The following is a 19424-nucleotide window of genomic DNA, read 5'->3' as shown; positions in this document are numbered from 1 at the left end:
TATAAACACAACACTTTTGTTTTTGCTCCCATTTTTCATGAGCTGAACTCAAAGATCTAAAACATTTTCTATACCTCTATTCTATACCTCTCCAACGTGCCAGACGCCATCGAATGTGAGTATTTGCCCACTCAAGTCGGTTACGACGACGAACTGCAGTCAGGTCGAGACCCCGATGAGGACGACGAGCATGCAGATGAGCTTCCCTGAGACGGTTTCTGACAGTTTGTGCAGAACACGTGGTCTGCGGTTGTGAGGCCGGTTGGATGTACTGCCAAATTGTCTGAAACGCCTTTGGAGACGGCTTATGGTAGAGAAATTAACATTCAATTCACGGGCAACAGCTCTGGTGGACATTCCTGCAGTCAGCATGCCAATTGCACACTCCCTCAAAACTTGCGACATCTGTGGCATTGTGCTGTGTGATAAAACTGAACATTTTAGAGTGGCCTTTTATTGTGGCCAGCCTAAGGCACACCTGTGCAATAATCATGCTGTCTAATCAGCATCTTGATATGCCACACCTGTGAGGTGGGATGGATTATCTCGGCAAAGGAGAAGTGCTCACTAACACAGATTTTAGACAGATTTGTGAACAATATTTGTGAGAAATGGTCTTTTGTGTGTATAGAAAATGTTTTAGATCTTTGAGTTCAGCTCATGAACAATGGGAGCACAAACAAAAGTGTTGCGTTTATATTTTTGTTCAGTGTATTTATTTATTATTAGTTATTTCATCAAAGAATTGGACTAGGCTATAGAGATAAGAAAAAAAAACTTACGTGTGTATGGAGAAGGGCACTATTTTGACACAAACTCCTGCACACCGTCCAACATGCAATTTTTGTGACATTTTCATAACTAGAGCTTTATTAGGCAAATCCATACTGTGGAAAACATCGTCATTTCCATCACAAATTTACACAGTAATGTGTCTGAAATTCAATATTGTATTTGCATATGTGCATTCGAATATGCGCATTCACACCAGGATATTCTAGGGGACTCGGTCTGACTGGGTGGGGAATGCTGAAAAATTTCACACCTTCATTTGGTTCGATTCACTTTCACACTGCACTTTTTAAAGCGGACCAAACCGCCTGGACAACGTCATGTAGTTACAACAGCTGCTCGTTTGGAGGCGGTATTGCCTGAAACGACCACTGACCAGGAAGAAAAAAAGCATGAGGAAGAAGAAAACCCGGCTCATCAATTGGCCAGGACCGAAAACGTTAATCCATCAGCTTGGTCACCACAAAAACACCAAACACCAAAATGCACTACGCTCTACGTCACTTCCTCTCTTTGGTTCACTTCCTCTCTTTGGTTTGCTGGATAGTCCGTTTGCATTTCCCACTGTAAGGGAACCGCATCAGGGTTGAACTGAAACCCCCAGGTTTCAAGCGGACCAGGGTTCACTTGTTTGGTCCACACCATAGTTTGAATGACCATTCACTCCACTCCAAACTAACCGAACTATCCATGGAAGCCTACCAGGGTTTGTTTAAAGCAGACCAAATAGCGCCAGTGTGAGTGCGTCCTTAAAGAAGAATTGTGTAAGATTTAGGGGGATTTAGTGGCATCTAGTGTTGAGGATTGCAGACTGCAACCAGCTCAAACTTGTCCTGGTTAGAATTCCCTCAGTGTTCATTGCTTAGGAGGTTTTTACCAGGGGCTGAATTATCCACAGGTGTCTCTTCCTCTCCAAAACAAACAACTGCAGTGGTTTAAAGTGATAAAAATCCAGAACAAAGCAGTTTCACATTAAAAATCTGTGTTTTTCTGATGCTGTTTGGCTTGTTGTGAAAATGTGAATTGCTCTATCTAGAGACAGTGTTTCATTCTGTCTCTGTAGATGAGGACCTGCTCCCTATCTACAGTAGATATAAACAGCTCATCCTAAGTCAACAAAAACATGATTGTTATTTTCAGATGAATGAAGACTAAAGAAAACATATTATTACAGTCTCGTTGACCTTGTGATGCCCTCCTGTGTTGGACTGAAATGACCGCTGGCCTGAACCATTTCCTGCAGTGTGAGAGCCGCTCATGCTGCTGTCAGGATATTTACACAGGCCGGAGCATCAGTCAACACATAGGCCATGGGTGCCTGGCTATTTCAAGACCAGCTAAGCCTGAGGTGACACGCCGCCTCTGTGTCTGTTTGATGATATGGTTCACGTAAAGACACGAGTGTGTTTCAAAATGTTCCAACATAAGGTGAGCCTGGATGTAATGGGAGTTAGATAATACTGCATTCCTATCACAGTCCGCATACTGCGTGCATGTGCGTGCGTGTGTGTGTGTGTGTTGGCAGGGCTGACCTCATTTCCCCACAATGCTTGGGTGTGCCAGACTGCAGGGTTAAAGAGGCATACACACCTCAGCATGCTCATACTGTGTGACTGATAGAGACTTTTTTGACTTTTAACTTTACTGACTTTAGTAACACAGGTAAGTAAGGCAAGGCAAGGCAAGGCAATTTTATTTATATAGCACCATTCATACACAAGGCAATTCAATGTGCTTTACAAGAGAAATACGTTAAGATAAAACATTAAAGGAACAATAGATCATTAAAAACAAAAGCTAAAAGCAAGAAAAACAGTGCAGAAAATGCATTTAAAAAGCAAACATAAAGCAAAAGCAACAGCAGACAAATATAAAAACAATAGCTACAGATTATCCTAACAATAAGTTACATATCTAGTTCACTGGTAAGCTGCAGTAAATAGTAATGTTTTAAGCCCTGATTTAAATGAGTTGACAGTTTCAGCCGACCTCAGATATTCTGGAAGTTTGTTCCACAGGCGGGGAGCATAGAAACTAAAGGCTGCTTCACCTTGTTTGGTTTTGATCCTGGGAACACTGAGTAAACCTGTTCCAGATGATCTGAGGGGTCTGGATGCTTCATAACGTACAAGTATATCAGAGATGTATTTAGGCTCGAGACCATTTAGTGCTTTATAGACAAGTAACAAGATTTTAAAGTCTATCCTTTGACACACAGGAAGCCAGTGCAGTGACTTAAGCACTGGTGTGATGTGCTCCACTCTCTTGGTGTTGGTGAGGACTCTGGCAGCAAGTAAACAAAAAAAAAACTCTCCCCAACTGAACTCTTGGACACTGGAATAAGAGATATGTGTAACTGCTCCAGATAGAGGACATTCCTCCTTAATCTCAGCAGAGACATAAACTGGTTTGTCCTCAACTCCTCACCGCAGGTCAGCTGACCTTTTTAGAGGTATAGCTGCTAAAAGAACAGCTTTGCGAAAACTCAAACACCTCCTGTCACTAGTGCTCACTGGTGTGCCTCAGGGATCGGACATTCCTGATATTCACACAAGCCATGCATAAAGCTTCAGGCTGCACAGCTGATCCTGACACCAGAAAAGAATCAGTCAGCAAACCCCAGAATACATTATGTTTTTAAACTTTTAATGCAAATGACATGAACTGCTGCAGTGTGTACGTATGCCAACTACGGTATGGTTAAAGTTATGGTTAAAGATTTTGGTTAGGTTTAGATAAAGCAACAACTTTTGCTGTTGCATTGTGGCTGCTATACGACTAAACTCCAAGGGCACTTGAGGTAAAGCATGCACTGCAGAAGTGTACATAGAAACGTGATTGTGAGGGTTACTGGGCTGCAAAGATAACAGCCCTGCAGAAAAAGTCAGGTGAGTTCAGTTGCTCAGTTAAAGGGGAAGTTCCGTTTTTTACAACTTGGACCTTATTTCTGGCATTAAATACGGTTGTTTACTCACCCAGATAAGTTTGGTGTCATTTGGAGTCCTTGGAAGATATTTAGATCCGCGAGAGCCACGTACATCCATATAGTGGGAATGATCGGGGCACCGACAATGAGGCTCTAAATAACACATTATCTGCCGCGAAACTCGTTCATTTCACCAATATGTTTTTATGAATTGCTAGAGTGCTTTGCCACTGTTAGTTTTTTGAAACATGGCTGAATATTTGTCAGATTTTGAGGTTGTGGACGACGACTTTGAATATGATGGACGTCCTTACCGTTTTGAGCCAGAGTATACGGATGAGGAGCTCTTTGAAAGGAGGATGTGGAGGAACAGCTGGCCAGAGAACAACAAACCGCTGCACGTCTGAGAATAGATGCTAACTGGTGGTGTTCTTGTGGACAATGTTCCACTATGCCAACAGAGGAGGAATGCCTTTGGTGCTCCGAGTGGGATTTGAGGCCAGGAGATACACGTGTGGATGTCTCCAGAAATGACTGTCTCACAACTACAGAGGATTTCACTTCTATGATCAACCGTGCTGTTGTAGAGACTTTTTTTCGTGTCCCGAAAGTAAACTGGAAGACCCAGCCAAAGCCTGCAGGACCGAACAGGCAACTTTCGATTGCATAAGTAGCCTAACTGTTACACACATGCATAAATTGTTTATTTTCCTTGAATTTGTTTGCTTGATAAGTAAATAACTATGAGAATTTACATTTCTTTAGTTTCTTCTCATCGCTTGTGTAGAACGGCCCGCACACTGTACAAAAAGCAGAGGCACTTCTTATGCAAAACATGAATTTATTATTACATAGTGCTCAGTGACAAAAAGCGAGAAACAGAAAGGTGAACGTTTCGGTGGTCAGAGGTTAGTAGGTCAGTATAAATGACCCGGATGATGATGACAAGCAACTCTAGCGATTCATAAAAACATATTGGGGAAATGAACGAGTTTCGCGGCAGATAATGTGTTATTTAGAGCCTCATTGTCGGTGCCCCGATCATTCCCACTATATGGATGTACGCGGCTCTCGCGGATCTAAATATCTTCCGAAGGACTCCAAATGACACCAAACTTATCTGGGTGAGTAAACAATCGTATTTAATGCCAGAAATAAGGTCCAGGTTTTAAAAAACGGAACTTTCCCTTTAACTCTTAGTCTGAGGAAAAAATGTGGTGAATGAGACCTGAAGCAAATACATCTCCTTCCTCAAAGAAAGATTTCACCCACCAATGATCATTTGTGGATCAATTACTCTTATGTTACCTTGAATTTGTGAAGAAAAATATCTGTTCACAAACTCTCATGCGACTTGTGTAGTATAATCCCAGTCTCATTCATCCAGTCTAACACATGCATTATCACTACAATCTTACTATTCAAAACACTCTTGCATAACAAGTGTGCTCGGGCATGCAGATGTGCATAAGTTTGAGCATGCACTCTCCCATGCTTCACTTGTAAGCATAAGTGTTTTAAATACAACAGATTATCACTCCAACCTCCTCACATATTGACGTTTGGTCAGTTGGTGGACTTTCTATATCTTTCTATGTACGCTGTGCAAAGTACCCTGGGTGTGTTGACATTCTGGGACGCTGTGTCAAGTTCTGCCTGTTTCATGCATTGTCTTCTTTCAAAATACACTTCTGTTTTCACAGGAAATTTACCATTTGCATACAGTTTCTTTCAAAATAAAGGCACCATGTCGCCACAACACAACAAATCAATGTTTTTCTTCCTTGTACAATAGCACATGGTTCTGCTTTGGCAGCACACACATGTGGTTGGAAAAAAAAAGCAAGGTTTGGCCTTACAATCTTATGGAAAGTGGACCATTAAAATTACAGTTATTATATTATATATTTAAATTAAAATAATTAAATTATTGCAGAAGAAGACACAACAAGATGCTGTAATTCAGAGATAGAGCTGCCATGCACAGCACATGCTAATATATCGCTTTTATTTTTAAGACACCCACTGTGATGCATCTTCATTGCTGACTATAAGCAGCCTGCTCACACCTTTAACCTCTCTGCAGTTTTTGGCTGTGATTGGAGTCTCACAGAAGCTCTGGCAGAGATCTTCTTTCTATTTTCATACAAGACACGTTTCCCGTTGCCTTTAATTGCTAATCCAGCCTGCCACAGTGAAACAGCTGCTGGCTCTGTAAGTTGTGGGGTCATGTCACCCTATCATATGAGTGCTACATGGCTCCAATTCTCTCCTCATGTCACTTGTCTCTTGGGAAATGGCACAACGCTGTGTGTGAGGTGCAGAGAGACACAGGTGTGTGTCGTTTCTCCTCAGTGACTCAGCCCCTCTGAACACCTACACAGGTGTTTTCAGTTTTTCTGTCTGATTAGACCTTTTCAGGAGTGACGCGTGAGTGACATTCTTCTGATGCTTCTCTCTTTGTTGTTTGATTGGGTGAGACGGATTACACCTTGATGATTCGTTTGACAAAATTAGGTTTGATATTCACAGAGATTCTCTGAATAACACTACAGGTGAGTCATACAGTGTGCAGAATGTGAAATCTTTATTTGCAATTGAGCTCGAACTTCGCATGTACACCAACACGTTCAACTTCATGCAGAATAAAAAAATATATTTTAGAGACGCAGCTTTTTTTTTACTCCTTTTCTTTAAAAATAAATACAAAATAAAGATAATGATAAAAACACGAGTGCACACAAGTGCAAAGAGGGGTGTTAATGAGACTTTGTGAAAAATCATATATAGTCAATATTGACTTTAAAAAGCAATTTGATACTCAATATCCTGCACTCTGACTCTGGGTCACTATATTAAAACTTTTTTAGGAAAACAAAAAAGGTAAAAAAAAAATCTTATAAGGGGTCAAACACTTTTCCATGTTCCCCGAATTAACTCTTTACTCTGTAATATTTTGAATTATTTCATAAAGAACATGTTACTGGTGAACAGAAGTGGAAGAAAGTGGTAAGTCCTGCACACCGTCAACAGCAAGTTTATCAGAAATGCAATGTTTCAATTGAGCCGCAATGTCCAGGGCTGAAAAATGAAGCCAACGTAGAATGGCCAAAAACTGCAGTTCACGAAATGGCCACTTGAGGCTGGCTCTAGAGGTGAGTCAATCCTCGCAGACCACCATGTTAAAATGCCCAACTTTACAGCAGAAATAAATATGGTTACAGCCTGGTACAAAAAACGATTTTGATTTCTATAGCTAATTTCAACATTCATGGCAACTGTACAGGCAACTCGGTCTCAGTACGAAGTCGTCAAATACCAGAGCTTGGGTAGTGATTTCCACGTCAGACAGTGACGAGAAAAGACATCCTTTTACGTTGGCATGATAGTCAGCTTGTCGTGGATAAGTCCTAGAATTTCCGATTGCAGGCCGGTGTTTGCTTGTCATTTGTATGTAAAGCCAAACCCTGTCATTTTTTTCTAAACCTAACCAGGTGCTTTTGTTACCTAAAGCTGACCACGTGCATGGGTTGGCTAAACGTAACCACATCCGTTTGTAGTTGAAGGGAAAAAAAACGTCAATTCATGATGTTGTACCAACATATTACATTTATTTTGAAAGAGTATGCAAACTGTAGATTTTCTGTAAAAACAGAAGTGTATTTTGAAAAGTTGGCATGGCATCCCAGAATGTCAACAACGAACGCACCCAGACCACCTTGCATGTCATGTGTGTGGCAATTTTTATATAACATAACAGTCTGAATGTTAATAAGGCTTAAAGTTGTGCATAATTAAGGGTGTGGCTGCTGTGAGTGCTGTCCCATGACAAGTGGCATCACAGCAACAACGTTGGGTAGGTAACATAACCATATTGTGACCCCAGACTCATAAAGTATAAGCGTAGTCATAGCTGTCACTATTTCATGGTGTTTTCAGTTCATGAAAGTTCACTGTAACAATCTGGTTGCCTAAAAAGGTTTTATTCAGTGTTTGGGTGTAGTGAAAGACCCTCTAAGGAGACGGATATTACATTTTTCCAGGACGTACATTTGGTTTTACAGAGCTAAGCTAGCAGCTAGTGTTAAAATAGTCTGATGGTGTTACGGTGGCTACATCCATTATTTTTATACAGTCACGGACCTTCATCAGGCCATAAATTCCTGCAGAAATCCTGCCTTAAGTCTTTAAAGAGGGCTCATATTTTTAAATCATCAGCTCTTTAACTCTCCAATGGCTCACAAATAGCTTGAGTTCTGGTGAAGCGAGAGCTGCCGCTGCTTCAGTTGGTAAATCCCTGCACCATTTGCGTCTGGGTCATAAGAATAGACGTGTTGTGCTGTGTCACGGTGCAGTGTCCAGGGTTACTTTAGGTCGGCTTGCAACCCAGATTCTCTGTGCAGACGCCTGTCATCTGAATCTGAGGGGCGGAAGACACATTTATGAAGCTCGTAAAATATCAGAGGGAATATTTTTCATGAGGGCTACATGCAGGGTCACGCATACTAGCAGGTTTTGTGCAGACTGTCCTACAACACTCAAGGCAAACAATAAGACAATAGGAGACGTTCAGTCTGAATGTTAATATTTACTTATGTGACCTCATTCAAGCAATAAAAATATGAAATTGATAATGAGTCTGGACGTCCAAAGGTGAATAATGCTCAACAATTTCAGTTTCAAATAAACTTTGCCTTCTTGTGTTTAATTTGTTTTGCTCTGTTTGTAAAATTCAATTCAATTATTTTTTTGTGAGTAGATCAGCAGATCAATATAAAATGCATTAAAACTGTATCACCAACTGTATCACTATCATTAGATCTCGTTCTGGTCACATATCTTTGTGCATGAAGCCTGCTGCTGCTGTGTGCATGTGCCGAGCATTCATTCAGACAATAAACATTTGTTGTGTACCATTAAAAACATGCCTGTTCGCACGGCCTCAGCGCGTTGATCAGGATGTGGCTCTCCAGCGCACAGCAGGACATCAGACACTTTCAATAAATGATACTATTAATAACCAATCATGACTCATATGTAGCCTGTCCATACTGATATTTGTATGTTTGTACCTGATGTGACTTGTTATCTGATTGGAACCAAATTGTGTGGATATCAACCTCAAAACAGACTCATAAACTCAAATCACATCTCATGACAATCTTCACACAAGCCTTCTCTCTCTCAAGGTGTTGAAATTCCACTTGCATTAATGTCAGTCTTTGAACTTTGATGCTTATTGCTTCATCAACTTGAACAAGACTTTACAAGACTTTGATACAGGTCATGTCAACAGCATATGCTCCTATTGTTACTCTGTTAGGCACTGGTGTTTGCTTCTGCTCCTTAAAAGCACTTCTTTCTTATATATTTGTATATTTTGCCAGATATTTAATAGGCCTACTCTGTTGTTCTAAAACTGATCCCAGTGAGTGACCCTGACCTGTACTGCTTGTGAATTGTTAAAACTGTGGTACTGTACTTGTATTTTCCCAATCATGCATTTTTTCGGAGCATTCTTTGGACATGTGCACAGCACATTCAGAGTATGCATCTTAACTGGGGTTTTTGAATCGGTTGAAGGAATGAAAAAAGAGGCTGTGTGTGCATGGTCTAACAAGTGTGCTACAGGTAGAGAACTTAGGATCCCATTTTTACGCAAAATGGCACAATCAGGTCTACTTTTCTATATTTTCCTGTTAATCAGAGTATGCATGGCTGCATACAATCAGGAGTATTAGCAAAATATTCAGTTTCATTGGACATGTAAACAGCTCAGGATTGTTTTCTTTTTCAGAACAAGGGCAAGAAAAATTGATTATATTGTGCACGTAAACGTAAAAGTTCAGTCCAGTATCCATGGCTGCTGCGTTGGTTTGGTGGTTTGGCGGCTGCTAATGGTCGACGTGCGTCTAGACAAGGACCCTATCTATTGATCTTTGGGGTCAACATTCATGTTTGAAAACATGTCTCAATTTTCTCTTTTCAATCCACTCCTCCCTCAAACATGGTTATATAATCATGCTAAGCCACTCACAGTGCAGTAAGCTACATGTTTAGCATTTGTGTCAGCTGCCACCAGATCTGATTAATGTCTGGCTGAGGTTTCCACTCTCCACAGGTGTTTGCTGTTTGGTTAATTAGACACTGGTGCATATCAGTGTGTTTGGGTTGTATGGTGGCTGCTATTAAAACGTGAAATTGTCTTTTTCTCTAAAGCGCTTGTTACTTCCTCCTGTAATAAATCCATCATCTAAATCCAACAATAAACACCTCCTCTCACTGATGTTGCACGTTGCAGTCTGACCTCTTTGATCTGCCCGCACTGCCTGAGCTCTCTTTCTCTATCTGTGAAGTGTGATGTGAGAACGCACCACAGTGTTGAAATGCACCAAGGCATCTCTGACCAACTGACCTCACAGTGAGTAGAAAATATATATATTAATAGTGTCTTTTTCCACACCTGGTCGACTGTAATCAGCGTGTCTCTCAGCTGCTTGGGAGCCAGTTTGTCTATAGAGTTCATTCATTACAGTGTGAATACTGAAGACACAATTGAATATGCACAAAATACTTTGCCGCACAGCTGCTCCACTGCTTCATCTTTATCAGATAACACCTCTGCTTTTGTGTGAACTTGCATTTTCCTGTTAGATCAAAGTTTGCAGTTTGAAGTTTGCAGCTGCTATTTAAAACTGAGCGGACTGCAAAGCATTTTAAATATGACCTTTTTGACCCTGTCAGCAACTTAACTGATGTGTGCAACCTTGACCATTAACTGGATACTATTTCTCTCACTGTAATGACCTGAATATATTGCGGTCAAATTAAATAACACATGGCAGGGAGTATTTTTATGCTGGCTGTCATACAGGTATGCTTGATATTACACACTACTCTGCAGGACTCAAGTGTTTGTGGGAAACGGAGTCATTTCCTCTAAACTGCTAAGATAAACCCAAGTCATGTGACAGCTGTCAGCCAATCACCTCCCCCTGACAGCCCCTCTCCTGATCCCCTTTTGTCTGCAGGCCATCAACTGGTTGCTACGTGCGTAGTAACCATGCCAACTGGCAGCCGCAGAATCACACAGGAGCCAACAGTGCTACAAGGTCGGCCTCTCTGTGTGGCTCTCTGCGTTACCAAAAGTGTCACAACCTTCCTGTCGTCTTCAGCTCTGTCGGGTTTGTGTTGTAACGTTGATGTTTCCAAACAGACTGAGAAGAAGAACGTTTACTCGCAAGAGCAAGAACTGAAACATGAAGCTTCTGTGACGGAGTGAAGTGTAGCAATACCATAATGTAAATAAACACCATTTCAAATAATACAGCGTTAAAAATATTACTTAAGTTGAAGTATAATCTGTAAATGTAGAGTAACAAGACAATAGTAATGCAAAGTTGAGCCTGTATACCTGATGGTGTTTTTAGTATTACATATTATGAAAACACTTTTTTGATTTAGCAGATAGGCTAGCTCACTGATACTCAACTGACGGCAGGGTGCCAGGTGGCCTACCGATCCTTTTCTAATTCACCATGTAACGAAATTGATTCACACTGAATTTTTATCGTACTCTGATTGTAAATGAAGTGCCAAAGTGCACAAACAAGCATCAAAATAGAGCAAAAAAAAGTGCCAAAGGAGGATCCCATGACCCCAGACAGAGGTCCGAGTAATTTTGCCCTCGGGCAAAGCAAGTTAAGTATCCCTGGTTTAAATGGTAAAATCAATATTACATCTTCGTACCTGTCTGAACTCCTTCATATCTACACGTCCTCCCGTACTCTTCGATCCTCTCCTGCATTCCAGCTCACATCACCATCTGCCCGCTTGACTACCATGGCTTCCAGAGCCTTCAGCCGCTCTACCCCTGCCTTTGGGACTCTCACCCCCACGACATTCGCAATATCGACTCCCTTTCTGCTTTCAATCCTGTCTGAAAACATACCTTTTCAAGCTGACATATTCAGTCTGATTTAATAGAGACACACATATTGATGATGATATTATTATGATTAGTTTATACGTAGTGTTTATAATTATAATTTTGTCTAGTCATTTTATTAACTTCTATTGTATATTACTGAATTATTTGCTTTTATGACCTATGGATACATTGCTACTGTTTTTTTTTTTTTTTTTGTCTACTCTTGTAAGGTGTCCTTGAGTGTCCTGAAAGGCGCCTATAAATAAAATGCATTACTATTAATATTGTTATTATTATTATAAGAATACCTCTAACTCTGCGGAGTAACTCATACCTAGCTTTAAAAAGTGGAAGAAATATTAGAATATTAAATATTAAAAATAAATATTATGTAACAAAAAAAAAATCCCCTCTGAAATTAGTCAAAATATGCAGTATAGCACAAATGAAAACTCATCAAGTTAATTAAAAGTATTTCAAAACTCCGATTACCTCTAATGTTGCTGGCTACGTGTACAGCTAGCTGATGCAAAAGTGTAAAGAGCAGTGTAAATAATTACTTGTTGATCTTATTGCTCATCCTGCTTTTAACAGTTTATCGCCCCCTGTTTCACAGTCGTATTTTTGGTTTGGCAATATGTACACAATCAGCACAGGTCTGCCAACAAAGGTCACTGGATTTGAATTGCAAGAGAAAAATAGAGATTAAATGAAATGTGAAAAGCTCCGACAGAATGCAAAAAACAGAGTTAAACATTTATGTTATCTTACTGGCTTTTATTTAACATATCCATTGTTTATTTTAGATTTGTTTTTGTTATGAATATCAGTGACGTCTGTGATGACAGTCTCACGGCAGTTTATGACGGCTGTTTATTTGCCTTTTGCCCGCTGTGACTCAGGCTCCCTGTGATGTCTGGCAAAATAAAATGGGTTAGAATAATGGCAAAACAATTAGAAGTGATTACTAAATTAATCTGGAAATTAACTAACGACAAGTTTTATATTTATAAAGGCAAAATACCAAACAATTATCTGGCTCCAGCTTCTCAGATACAAAGATTTTGAATTTATTTTTTCATTTGTACTGTTTGTCAGACGAAATAGTGACCAGAATTTTACTGCTTTTTGACATTTTACAGACTAAACACTTCATCATTTAAGTGTCCAGTGTGCAGGATTTAGGGGGGTATACCAGCAGAAATGGAATAAAATATAATAAGTATGTTTTTAATGTATAATATCCTAAAAATAAGAATAAATAAGTGTTTTTGGTACCTTAGAATGAGCTGTTTAGATAGGGAGTGGGTCCTCGACCATGGATTCTGCCATGTTGAACCACCATGTTTCTACAGTAGCCCAGAGCGGACAAACCCAACACCGACTCTAGATGGGGCCATTTATTTTTTTGCGTTGGCCAATGTAGTTAGCCTGGAAAGTCAGAGTCTGGCCCTCACCGATACACCCTTCCTACCCAAGGGGCGGCACTAACTGACGCATTTCAAATGCCGCTGCACGCAATTGGATAGCACGATGGCCAATCAGAGCAACAAACAAGGTGACGTATTCATTGCACTAAGCCCCATTTGTTTGCCGACCAATGGGGCTAACTGATATATTATGCTTTTGCTGTATCCTGTCGGCAAAACAGCAAAAACGTCCTTCCTGGAAACGAAGGCTTCTAGGGCAGTCTACTGTTCCTCTCTCAAGGAAAAAGATAAGTGTAGCTGGCTTAGCGTTTCTTCCAAAGCTAAACTGAATGGACGCGGTCCTTCAGCAGCTGCCATCTTGGCTGTTTACTTTCCGACTCCTACGGTGCTGCACTGTCCTCATCATCTTACGCCCGCCCAGGGCCCACCTCTGTCAGATAGACTGATCTGATTGGTCCGATTGGCGATTCAGCGGGCTCTGCTCATCGGGGCCAGATTCCTGTGCAGAGCAAATTCGAATTTGCTGGGGGCGGGGCATCTGGATTTCCAGGTTACAATGTACATAGTTAGAAGCTCATCTGCAACAAGCAGTGCTGGAGAAACACTTTTTTTTAAATGTGAAACTGCTTCATTCTGTGTTTTTACTGGTTTAAATTGCTGGGTCAATTTGCCTCACAGATGAGGTGACCTCTGCGGACAATTTGGCTCCTCCTGAACATGAACACTAAAGGAATCCTAACTGGGAGTTCATATTTGGCACACAGAGGAAGATCCAGCTGGTTGCAATTTGCAGTCTTCACCACTAGATGGCACTAAATCCTACACACTGTTCCTTTAAGTGCAAAAAAAATCAAAGTTTTTATTGATAATGAAATGGTGGAGTGTGTGTATAGTAAGAATGGATAGATGGCCAGGTGAATGTCTTATCATATTGTGGAGTGAGACTCAGCAGCTTTCATTTGTTGGTTTAAGATAACTCCCTTTCTGTGCGCACCTTGTGCAACACAGTTTCTGATAAACAGCTGCGACCACATAAACTACAACAAACTGTGAAGTAACATCTTCTGAGAGACAGAAATCTAACCGCTGGCAGTGCTCCTCCCATGTATTTGTCATTTCCCAGCTTTCAAAACTGATTGACTTACCTTCAAGGTCATCCTGACTTGCACATCTGCTGCCTCCGTATGATTTTAGTTTGTTTAACCTTTGTTTGAAATTCCAGACTTCTAAATTTGACTTGATCACATGAACACTGCATGACAGTAGGGGCTCAATGAGCGTAAATACCCACATTTGCACCACAGCAAAAATCGTCAGTTGATCTTGGCAGAGAGATCTCTTTTGTCAGACAAAAGAGCACTGTATGTGAAATATGTCTAAATAACAAAGTTTGGTTACATCCCATATCTCCCTGATACAAACCCATTGGAAAGAGCTCTTTATAAACCATAATATTTACTTTGTTTGTCTTCATATAAACCTGTTATCAGTATTTCAAAATGTTTTATTGTTTATCTTTATCACCTTTCAAAGCATTATTTCATCACTCTTGAGTTTACTTGGTTGTAAATGCTGCTATATAAAGAAATATGTTTTCTGATGCAATGTCGGGACTGATTTGTGCAACCTAAGGCTGTGGTAAATACTGTCTGTTGTCTTTATGAGCATGTGGAAGTGGCATGTTTGGCACTTGGAGTCTAAAGTCTCCCTGCAGGTGATTCAGAGGTACACAGAGGCCTGGTGGAGGGGGAAAGCCCCTCAGCGATGCTCTCTGATCTTTGCAAAGGTAAGAAAGCAGTCTGCATCTGGCTCAACGTCAAAATGAACCCCACTACAAGACACAGACACAAACTCCAAATTTAAAGAAAGAACAAAAGTCCTGAAGCAGCATGGCCTCTAGGGGGCACAAACAGGGCTCTCAACTCTCAGCCTTGTCACTGAAAAATGCAGTTGCCTGAGACCTGATGACCTTCAGCTGAGATTTCACAGTGTGGCTGAGTGAATTGTTTTCTGGTGCACAAATTAAAAGTAGAAGGGATGATTTAAGTTCACCCATTGCTACTGGCTGTGGAGAAACTTCCCTGATCGGGCTCCAAATAAAGTCGACTGTCCTCAGTTTGATGACTGTGAGGATAATGTTTAACCCACGGCTGAAATCAATAAAGCAAACATGCTTTAAAAATAGCATCTTTGTCAACATATCCTGAAGTCAAAACACTTGCAACCAGGAAAAAGAAGCCAAAACCCCTAAACTTCATCTTTTACACTTAAATTTTTTCCGTCTTTGGACATGAATATGTTTAACTGAACATTCTTAACACTGAAAGTATTAAAGCCTTCAGTAACCACTAATTAAGAGTGCTTTCTTGGTCTGATCTGCGCTGACATTTCTGTAAGACCAAGAATAGGGAGGAAAAGCCAGCGAGGTCACAGTGACAACGTTAATTATTTCATTTAAAGCTAAGGTGTTAAAAAGCCATCAGATGCATCACATCAGATCAACTCATCACCCTCGTTATATAAAACCGCAAAACACATTTCAGACATCACACTGTCTCCATATCAGTGTGACATCTGTCTGTTTTTACCTTTACAAACATATTTCTTCCCTTAAAGGCATCTCACCGCTGACTGTTAAATCGTCTTTGTGTTTATTTTATTTATTTATTTATTTTTTGTTGATCCACAGATGTGCCAAACTAACACACAAACTAAAATGAAATTCTGTTGAAGAAGTGCGATATTAAACACCTTGTGATCACCCATCATTAGTGAATGGTTTAAGACATCAGAAAGGGACATCATGACTTACAAAACATCAGTTTAAGCAGATTTGAGAAGTATTATCTGAATTTTTTGGGTACTATATTTAAAGAATACCCTTAAAATTTAAAAAAATGCCATCATATAAGACAATTCACAACTCCTCTTCCCATAACTCATTATCTTTTCTAATAAGTTACACTCAAGCAGTGACAAAGTCACCGGGGCAAAAATAATCTTGCCGTGATTCAGTGTGGGAATCCCAGTCATGAAGAGCCAGAGGCTTCAAGCAGCAATCTGCAGTGACTAATGTGAATATCATCCCCAGCACCAGCAGGGGTCTGTCATGTTTCTCAAATAGCAGCTGAGGCAACAGCCTGAGGCATCCCAACCATGAGGCCCATGCAGGCGACACTCCCCTATCAGCTGGCTGTCAGCCAGGGCAAGTCTGTGCCGATTGGTTGGCAAGGGATTTCACTAACTTTTCATTGGCTGTTGGAGGAACCATATTTCAGCATATGCAAATTGTCTCGATGTGGCAGTTGAAATCCCTGAGTGCTGAGCAAACCCCTGCACTGTAAGACAGGAAGAGCAAGAGAGAGGTGGAAGAGAAGGAGGCGTGACCACAGCATGCACTTTGAGAGAAAAGATAATCTGTAGAGAGAAGTTGAAGGGGCCGAAAACTTTTAAAAAAGAGTTTTATCCTCCTTGGAACAGTTTATTTCTTTACTTCATGAGTGCTGCAAGGTAAGGATCAGAACAAGTTTTGATTCTTGCAAAAGTGCGTCATGCTGAAATGTAACATTTAGATCTGTATCATTTTTCATGTTTTCATGTGTAGATTTTTAAACAGAGTCTAAATGTAATTAAATTTATCTGCAAAGTTGAGCCATTGTAAAACCAGACCCATAATTTGCGAGATGGGGACATTATGTGCAGACATTGCAAAGTACCGTTGTCTTCCTGATTGCAGAAGTAACGTGTTACATCAAGGCAGAACTTTTTTAAAGCAGAAAAAGTGAAGCCACAGTTCTAATTCTCCCCGTCTGTGTCTTTCTTTTCCTGCTCTGTCACATTTCTTCCCTCACCCTCCCTCCCTCTCACACCACCTCCCTTCTTCTCTTCTGCTCTCCCTCCCTCAGTGTGCTCAGGTCTTTCAGTCCATCAGCAATGCCTGGTCCAGTAATGCCGATGGACGTGGCTATGAGATTCTACATCAGCCACTCTCCACCTCCCCTGCGTGGTTTCCTCAGCTCCTACGAGGAGCTCCAGAGGGCCAAGAACCGGGTTAACCAGTCCACCACCCACAGCCGCAACCAGCAGCTCTACAAGCCGCTGCGACCCTGCCTCAGCAGCCAGCAGAAAGCAGTGGATGATGGCAACTGTGTGGGCTGGAACAACAATAAGGCCAGCAAGAAGAAGGTGGTGTTCGCAGACTCGAAGGGAATGTCACTCACCGCCATCCATGTCTTCTCCAAGTTTGACGATGAGCCATATCAAAACAAGAGAAGGGGAATTAGTGAGGAACTGCAGTTTGACATGACAGACCTTGAAACAGCCACAATGGATCTTAAGATCAGTTCAGTTCGCAGCTTGGCGCTGGACTTTAAACAGCCCTCAGCCGACTATCTGGATTTCCGGAACCGCCTGATTAAAAATTCAGTCTGCTTGGAGAACTGCTCACTGCAGGAACGCTCGCTGACCGGCACCATCAAGGTCCGGAACATGGGGTTTGAGAAGATGGTGCAGTTGCGTGCCACCTTCGACTCATGGGCAAGCTTCACTGACATCGACTGCACCTTCATGAACAACGTCTACAGCTGTCAGGATACTGACACCTTTACATTCGTCCTGGAGCTGCCAGCCGTCATCCAACCACAGAATCATGTCGAGTTCTGCATCTGCTATAAAGCCCAGGGCCAGACCTTCTGGGACAATAATGATGGCAAGAACTACATTATCCAGCATGCTGGCTGGAACGGACAGGACCTGAGTATTACTACGCCCCCAACTTCTGTTGGGCAGAAGAAGCCCGCAGAGCACAAAAACGGGGGTGTCAAAGTGCTGGAGATGGAGTTCGATCAGTTTGGCAGCCCACGCATGTCCAGCGGACTCTTCCCCGGCTGGCAGAGCTGGGGTCAGATTGAAAACACCGTGCCTTACTGGTGAAAACCTCTAAATGGTTGCTGAAATGGCATCAAAATAAGATAATGGACACTGACGGGGCATTCAGTGCAAATCCAGCTGTGGGTTTGAGCTTAGACTGGCTCTCAGCCAGAAAGTAAACTGAAGCAAACAGCCTCTGCTTTTATAGCAGAGGAAGTGTACAAACCAGACAGAAACCTAACTGTAAAGTGTTCAACTGACCTGCCTTTTGCTGTATGGGGGTCATTTTGGTCTGAGAGACCTAATGATCAGTGGTTGGAGGATGAGGGATAATGGGAAAAATCTATCATGTTTCAGATTCCTCTTTTGTAAAATATTGATGTGCCTTCTCAGAGTGCCTTCCCACTAAAATGCAGACTATTTGTACAGCCCACAACAAATGTTAAGCCCCTTTTGAGGGCCTGATGTCATGGTTAAATATGCACTGATTGAGATGTCCCTCTCAATGTGATGTCTGTAAACTGAAGAAGTGGAAATGGAGCTGATTAAATCCTTCATATTGAAGGGAAAGTGCGGGAGTGCATGGCGACAAAATGCTTCTCTACTGAAAGACACACAGCTGATTTATTTCTAATGAAAAATGCACACTAAACTTTTGCACCCTCAAATGAGAAAATAATCAAACATGATTCAAAATGGCCTTAATTTTCAAATTTTGAGTCATGCAACCCTTTCTTTCCCTCCATGTAAATTGCACATCTCTGATGTAAAATGTTTTGATGATGTAATATTGAGGTGAATTTGCTGAGAAACAGAGCTGCTATCAACAGATGTGCCGCAAGAGAGACTCTGCACGTGATTGGTTGTCTCGAACAGGGGAGGTGTTGGGGAATTTGGGGTGGTTGCAGTATGTGGAAAAAAGGAATGATTGAAGACCAGATGTTTATATTATTTGCTTGTTTTAACAAGTGCAATTTTTTTGATGAGTGTACAGTATGTGTGGCTGGAATCAAGATTTTTCTTTCTTGAATAATCTATTTTTTTCTCACTGTGAAGAAAGGTCTGTGCCCCAGCATTTCATCTAACTTGAAGGTGTGTCATGTACATCCCATTCAAAAAAATAAATTTCTATATTTGTGCTACAATATTCGTGACTCCTGACCCTTTTGTTATGAATGTTTTGGTTAGTTTTTGCACAGTATGCTTTTTGAATTAATTTTTGATGAGCAGCTCATCACGAAAAACATACTAGGTCAAGTGCTTAAATATTTAATAATATTTGAAATAATGTTAATAACAATAAAATCCAAAACCAAAGTAATTTTGATATTTTTTTTTTTTAGAATATTTTTAATCAGTTAAATACACAGTTTTCACTTAATTTTTTCCACACAGTCTTCTACAATACCTTTCCAATATATGAATATACTACCATTTTGTTTGAATGCAATCATCAGTTCCATCAATTTGTATATTT

At 40.9% G+C, this 19424-nt stretch overlaps 1 protein-coding gene across 1 annotated transcript; it reads left to right on the top strand.

Annotated features, from left to right (window-relative positions):
* Positions 1-16400: 16400 nt before the first annotated feature.
* Positions 16401-19094, top strand: LOC126406983 (protein phosphatase 1 regulatory subunit 3C-B-like). Its single transcript, XM_050071612.1, has 2 exons — positions 16401-16588; positions 16984-19094. Exons 1-2 carry the CDS (start codon positions 16575-16577, stop codon positions 18008-18010), a joined length of 1041 nt encoding a protein of 346 aa, XP_049927569.1. The 5' UTR covers positions 16401-16574; the 3' UTR covers positions 18011-19094.
* The last annotated feature ends 330 nt before the right edge of the window (positions 19095-19424 follow it).

The sequence above is a fragment of the Epinephelus moara genome, chromosome 19 (assembly GCF_006386435.1).
Source record: "Epinephelus moara isolate mb chromosome 19, YSFRI_EMoa_1.0, whole genome shotgun sequence".
Classification (NCBI taxonomy): Eukaryota; Metazoa; Chordata; class Actinopteri; order Perciformes; family Serranidae; genus Epinephelus; species Epinephelus moara.
Note: the sequence above shows the minus strand (reverse complement) of the source record. Positions and strands in the feature narration are given on the sequence as shown.